The sequence below is a fragment of the Parasteatoda tepidariorum genome, chromosome 4 (genome assembly GCF_043381705.1).
Source record: "Parasteatoda tepidariorum isolate YZ-2023 chromosome 4, CAS_Ptep_4.0, whole genome shotgun sequence".
Lineage (NCBI taxonomy): Eukaryota > Metazoa > Arthropoda > Arachnida > Araneae > Theridiidae > Parasteatoda > Parasteatoda tepidariorum.
Genome location: NC_092207.1, coordinates 76,151,325 through 76,158,187, shown reverse-complemented (window position 1 = coordinate 76,158,187; position 6,863 = coordinate 76,151,325). Strand labels below are relative to the sequence as shown.

At 29.1% G+C, this 6,863-nt stretch overlaps 1 protein-coding gene across 4 annotated transcripts in view; it reads left to right on the top strand.

Annotated features, from left to right (window-relative positions):
• LOC107442254 (homeobox-containing protein 1) overlaps positions 1-4,842 on the top strand; it is a 24,565-nt gene extending 19,723 nt beyond the window's left edge. For 2 of the 4 annotated variants that reach the window (XM_016055778.4, XM_043054941.2), the window contains exons 5-6: positions 1,888-2,001; positions 4,226-4,842. In XM_016055778.4, the coding sequence (XP_015911264.1) occupies positions 1,888-2,001; positions 4,226-4,527 (416 nt within the window). In that variant the 3' untranslated portion in view covers positions 4,528-4,842. The remainder of the gene's footprint in view (positions 1-1,887; positions 2,002-4,225) is intronic. The other 2 variants (XM_016055779.4, XM_071180064.1) reach the window with 1 other exon arrangement.
• The last annotated feature ends 2,021 nt before the right edge of the window (positions 4,843-6,863 follow it).

Below are 6,863 nucleotides of genomic sequence, written 5' to 3'. Positions count from 1 at the left end.
CGTGATGGCTCAAGAGGATATATATATATGGTGATTATTAAAACAGCTCCAATACTAAGAAGTTTTAATACTGACACTTTGGAAATAAGTGTTTTACGGCTTCCAGAAAAGGATATGTAGTTGTTAAAATTACTTGATAGTGGTAAAATTTGACTATTATGAGTTGGCCATGAGTAATAGCCAAGTGATGCTAAATGCATTTTATCTTTATTTTATCTACATCCAATTGGAAACTATACAGCAGCTTACCATAGCTTATTTCACAAGGTGATATTTTCAAACAGATAATTTTGTTTTTAATAAAGACATAAATTATGTAATTTCAAGATCAAAACTGCTTTATTTCATAAGATATTAATGATATTTAGTTATTCTGGTGAGTTTGACAAGACAATTTGTTTTAGTTATTTAGAGATGTACTGTTAAAAAAGGTGACATGGTTGCTAGATTTAGAAAGAACTCGCTTTTTTGGTATTTCTGATCTTGCCTCTTTTTACTTGTTTGTTCTTCGTGTAAGCCTTGCACCATCATACGTTAGTGTTACCATGTTCGAGCAGCGAGATTGAGTTCATTTTGCAAATCATCATTCAGGTTTAAATTTCAAAGTTGGTATATTGTTAACAAGTTAAAAAGTGTTTTATAACGATTTTTATTTTTTTTAAAATGACTGTCTTTAATCCGTAATCTGACTATCTTACGTCTTGAAATGACAGATCTTCAAATGACGATTCTAATAATGATTGTTCTTTTAAACGAAAATAATAAATCAGGTAACTAATACACGTATACAAGAAATACTACTCAAGAGAGTCTCAAAACTTTGTGAGCTGAATGCAAATTGCGTAGCGTTTTTAAAAAGTGCTTAAAGGTGCTTATTTTCGTTTTTATAAGCCCTTAAAGGTGCTTTTTTCATTGGGTGTTTTTAAAAAGATCTTAATTTTCCCTTTTCGAAAAGGAGATTTGTTTTCTTTACCATGTCGATTTTCGCCACGTATTATGCAAAAGCGTGCTTTTCACTGTGTACTATTCAATGTTTTCACAATTCATTCAACCACAGTCCATTTTGGCCTACCGTCGGTCCATAGTATATGAAAGCGCCAATAATTTCACAGAAATACTTGTGAGCCTGCGCGTGCGTCTACTGGGATGAGTTCCGTGAGATTGTAGCACTCTCGTGTGCAACTCTGTTTCTTTTTGATCGATATTCTCAATTTTAGACTTCATTATCCGCCCTCTGAAATCGAACCGAAAAATCTGTCTATCTTTAACTGGCGACTAATATAAACAAGAAAAGAGTTCTTTGTCAAAAACTAGTTATTTTATCATGATCATGCGAAATCATGATCATGTAACGTTATTTTGCATTTTGTTAAATGTATAAAGTGCTTAAAATATTTTTTAAGTGCTTCAATAGTACTTAAAAGGTGCTTATTTTTTGTTGAAATATTTCGCGATGTGCCCTGTGAATGGCTTCAAAGCACACCAAACCCGGTAGCCTGGAAGTATAAGTAGTCAAGAACTTGCAGTATTAAGTGGTTAAGAAACACCACCCATTTTACTTGCCTTGTTCACATTTCTCTCATTTCATTAAAGACACAGCAATGATGTCTAACGTTTAAATAGTTGTTGAAAGCTTAAACTGGCTGTTTAAAGATCAAATATTTAATTTTTATTTTATTTACTGTGTATCATTTATATTTTATATCAAGTGTTTTGAAATTTAAATGTTAATTAAAATACGTTTTGATTTTTCAGTGCGGAAAATGTTAATGCTCTTTCTTATTTAATATTTTTCTATTTATTTTTAAATTTCATAATATATTACGAAATGTCAAAATTTTATGTATGTTGGGTTAACGAAACCATCTAAAATTTAATGGATCTCAGTTCGTATTTCAGACCGGCCTTTGGCGGAAAGGGAAAGAGTTACATTACCTGTAGTGAATAATTGGTTCAATAACAGAAGAAAAGAAGCGAAGAAGCAACTCAGGCAACAGCATGGTATTTTTTCCCTTCTAAATGTTACATTTAATTCACTATAAATCAAATTTAATTCACTGTAATTTTATTTACATATACATAAATACATTTATTTTATTTACACAAATACAGTAGGGAACCGATTATCCGGAACGATCGGGACCATCGCTATTCCGGATAACTGATTTTTCCGGTTTTCTGAATCGCTTCAAAAAGCCGTTTTTTTTATTGTTAAACCCAACTAAGAAAAAAATTTTGGGGGGAATAATCTTAAAAAGAAGGAAAAACGATAAAGTAATACACTAATGATTATTTCCAAAAGGATTTTAAGGTAAACATCGTTCAAAAAAGAAAGAAAAATCCTAAAATCTTATGAGGAAAAAAAATTTTTTTTTTTTTAAATTTCGGGAAAATTTATCGAATTTCGTTCCGGTTTTTTGGTTTTCCGGTTTTCTGATTTCCGGATAACGGGTTCTGTACTGTACATTTAATTCACTGTAATTTTATTTTTTCAAATGTTATTGGCATATTTCTTAAAATGTATTTTTTATCTAATTGTTAAAAATATTTTTTTATCTAAAAAGATTAAGGCATTTTTTTAAGGTTTTCTTTCATTTGTCGGGAAATCCATTGAGTAAATTTTTGTAATTATTATTATACATTTGCAAGTAGTTCTCTGTTTCATTTCTAATACAGTCTTTTTATTTAGTAATAAATTTTTTTTAGCTGTGTTAATTTAAGTTTCTATGCTCAAAAATTTTATTTTAAAAGCAATATACTGCTCAAAATATAAAAATTACTTGCCCAAATTTGTGCCAACAACCAAATTTACATGCTACAAAGTTGCTATTCCCTCTCTGCTTGATTAATCCGATTATTAAAGTTATTAAGCAGCAATTATTATTAATATCCACACTCACATTTATCTTTCATGACGATATTAAAAAGAAATGAATTTTTATAGTTATTAGATAAAAGCATAAGTATGCTCACCTTTTGATTAAATTTAGGTATTTTTGGTCAAATCTTCTTTCAAGAAATCATCCGATAGTTATTTTAATATATTTTTGTGAATTAATCATCTAGCTTAATCTGTTGTCATCATTTACCTGTAACAAAAATCTTATTTGTTTGAATATTAAATTAAATATTAAATTTTTACTATATGTTGTGCAATTTTTAATGAAACTTAATTGTTAAGTACAAATTAATTTTATAACAGCTTGAACTATCATTTTGGTAAGTTACTGTTTATGCTTATAAAGATTTTCGTAGGTTTCAAGCTGTACTTTTCTGCAGAGCCATTGTTTTTTTCTTTCTTTCCTTTATTAAACCTCAGGTAATTAAAGGAACTTTGTATTTTTTCAAATATTTATTTTATATAAGAAATATAATAAATGTAAAAGGTGAAATTTAAATCTCACTTTTTAGATTATATTTTTTTATGCACTGCATCATTTTTTAAAAATAAAATGTATGATGACTGGAATAAAAAAAAATCAGATTTGTCTAGTAATTTCATAAGAATAATCAAAATTAAGACAACTAAATTGACGAGTTTCTGATTATTAACATTTTCGAGGGTATTTCTGGGTCGAGCCATCTGGGCTTTCTCTTCTTTTATATCTCTTCACTTCTTAGGGAGTATTGGTCCCTTTTCATGACTCTACATCTCACATAAAATCACTTTATTTTCTCTCTATGTTTCGTTTTTCATCTTTATATGTTTAAAATTATTCTGCGCTATGTCATTTTACATCTACCCCTCTTTTGTTTACCTTGCAATTCAGCCTATTTTTTACTTTTTCCCCATTTTCTGATAGTGTCACCTATCCATTGCCATTTGCATTCTCTAATTTCTATTTCTATCGGTTTTTGCTTATTGATTTTTGAATAATTCATTGTTATACATATTGCGAAGCCATTTTATGTTAAGAATTCTTCAGGTTCTTCTGGTTGATAAAATCCTGTAACTTAATTATATTTGTTTTCAGGTTGCTCCAGGTACCGATCTGTGTAAAATAACTGATTTAACATTTGAGTTGAATATTCTTAATTTTGTTTCATTTGCTTCATTTACTTCGTAAATGCTCAATAAATTTTTTACTAGCGTTTCTCATCTCTATTTGCAATTTTTGCTCTCTGCTGCCGTATCTATTTTAGTTAAGTTTTATGTTATTGATTAATTTTGTGTATTTAATCCTTTTTTTTTTTTGATGATCTAAATTCTTACTATTCTTTCTAGCAGCAGCTATGGCAGCAGTTTCAGTTGGCATGTCACCATTGAGTCAGCCATCCTTAGGAATGAGTGCAATGGCTGCTTTGGGTTGGCATCAATCACCCACATCCGGTAATATGGGAGGTTTGTCCAATTTTGCCGGTTCCCACCAACCTGCCTTTCACCCAAATGCTCATTTAGATCTCAGTAGTGAGGCTATGGATAGCGACAGTTCTCGTGACTCTAATGCTGAATACAGCAATGGTGATGCTCTTTCTGTTGAAATACATGAAGAGGAAAAGCCTACTAACATCAAACAGGAAGTATGATAACAAGTATGAGAAATTACACATAGCAGAGAATGGAAACGAGAACGATGATCGGCATACTAATAAGCCAATTAAGCCTTTATTTTTCTTTCAACTAAAAATACTACATAGTTCCAATTTGCCTATTTATTGAATGTAAAGCTTAATATAAATTAGTTTTTATCTTACAAAGAAATTAAATATCGTGAGTTTTTGAAATGTGTTCAGAAATTCAAAAATTAGGAAGGAGGTTTTATATATTTTTATCTGCAAATTATTTGTCTTTTTCAAGCGGTCTTGCATCTGGGACCATTCATAGTTGTCAACTACCACTGATTAGAACGTGAGCTTAAGAGTGTGGTAGATAGCTTTAAAAAAAGAAAAAAAAATTCTTTATATAAATTTTTTAAGTTTTTAGATTTATATATATGTTTTGTTGATTTATTTTCTCAGGTTCTTTGAGTTTTTATGTATACAAATTGTTTATGACTGTCAAAAGAAATTTTTATTTCTACTTTAGTTTAACTGAGAGAAAGTTGTGAGGCTGCCGTAAGAGGATTTGTCACTATGCATTTATATAGATGATCAATTGTAGTCAATTATGATTTTATTTATCATTATTTTTTTCCTTCAAAAATTGATTCCATGTCAAATGATTTAATTTAATCATGCTTAACCATTTGTATTAATTTTAAACTAGTTATATACAAATAACGGCCACAATATTTATTCTTTATGTATACACAGTTATATAATTTGTTTTCAACAATGGAATATGCTTGAAATACAATACATACAAATGGTATTAACAATTAATTGACATTGATTAATCAGGTGTAATTTTAAACTTTTACAGGCCCTACTGGATAAGTTGGTCGATAAAATGCATGTCAGAATAAAACTTCTATAAGCCCAAGCATCTTCTTTATATGCATATTAATAAAACATATGAATGCAGCATAAGTATAATTCCTGCTAGTTTTTTAAGCAAAATTGGTCATATGTAGAACTCTTATAATCAAAAATTGTAAGAGTTCTATGTACTAAAGTTAAAGAAATTATGCATAGAAATTCTACAACCTAAAGAAATCAGAAGATTTTTTAAGTTATAGTGCCATTACAGTGTTTTCACTACAGCGCGAGAACGCGAGAATCTCGCATATTTTTTTATATTCTCGCATTAAAAAATGATTACCGCGAGAAATTCGCGCATTCTATAAACCAATTTCAAAATTCGCGAATTTCTCGCATTTTGAAAAAAATTTCTCATTTGCGCCATTTAGAATAAAATCCGTTTCACTTTTCTTCCTGGATCTTTTATTATTTTCAACATCTGCCCCATTATCTAGCTTCCCTATTTACCAGTATTGTTCAGAACCTTTAAGAACAACAGAACACCATCCTTCAGAACCATGGAACCTCTTTCAGAACGCATTTCTCTGCAACCACGTGTTTACCGTAGGTAAGGTTTCTTCATGTAAGACGTTAAAAGTTTTTGCTCGTTAATGTAAGATGGACAAATACCTTGTAAAGCCAATATCTTCTACTCCGAAACGGACAAATGAAAATGAAACAAATGTGGGTAGAAGCGATCAAAACGAAACAAATACGCATTTGAGCAACCTAATGAGAATAGCTGATGAAAAAGTAGATGTAGAACATTTTCCATAGGATGATGCAGCAAAAATATTCAATGCTTTAAAAATTAGAAGATGTTAAAAATGCATCATAATTAAAGAAATTTTATTTTTTTTCAAGTCTCTTTACGTGTTTTTTTTTTTAATTTTTGAAATCTCACTTAACTTTTTGAAATCTCACCCTGTTTTTGAGAAAGGGTGAGAAATTCTCACCCATTTTTTTTCTGAGATGAAAACACTGCATTATATATATATATATTCTGTAATATTCATTGTTTTCATCACATGAAATCAAAGTTATTAGATATTGTAATTTGCTGGTCTAACATACTTCTGTTGCAAAATTTTAAATAAATTTCAAGATAAGTTTTAGTTATATAAAATATTTGTATTAAATAGTCGTTAATAGAATAAATGAGTATAGAAGTATATCGAAAGTAAATAGAAAGATATTTTTAAAAAAAAATCTCCCTTTTTCCATGACTGAAAAAAGAAGAAAAAAAACTTTTAAAAGTGCCTTTATTAGCTGTAATATTAAAGTAACTTTTAAACGAATGTATCAACTTCATTTCTAAATAAAGTGAAAAATTTATTAAAAGACAACTTAAATTATTTTAACTTAAGTTCTTATACCAATTATATCCAATACTTTTATCTGCTTGCATTTAATGTTTTGTCTTCGTTTGATAGTTTACAATTCATTATATACCTCATCTAGTT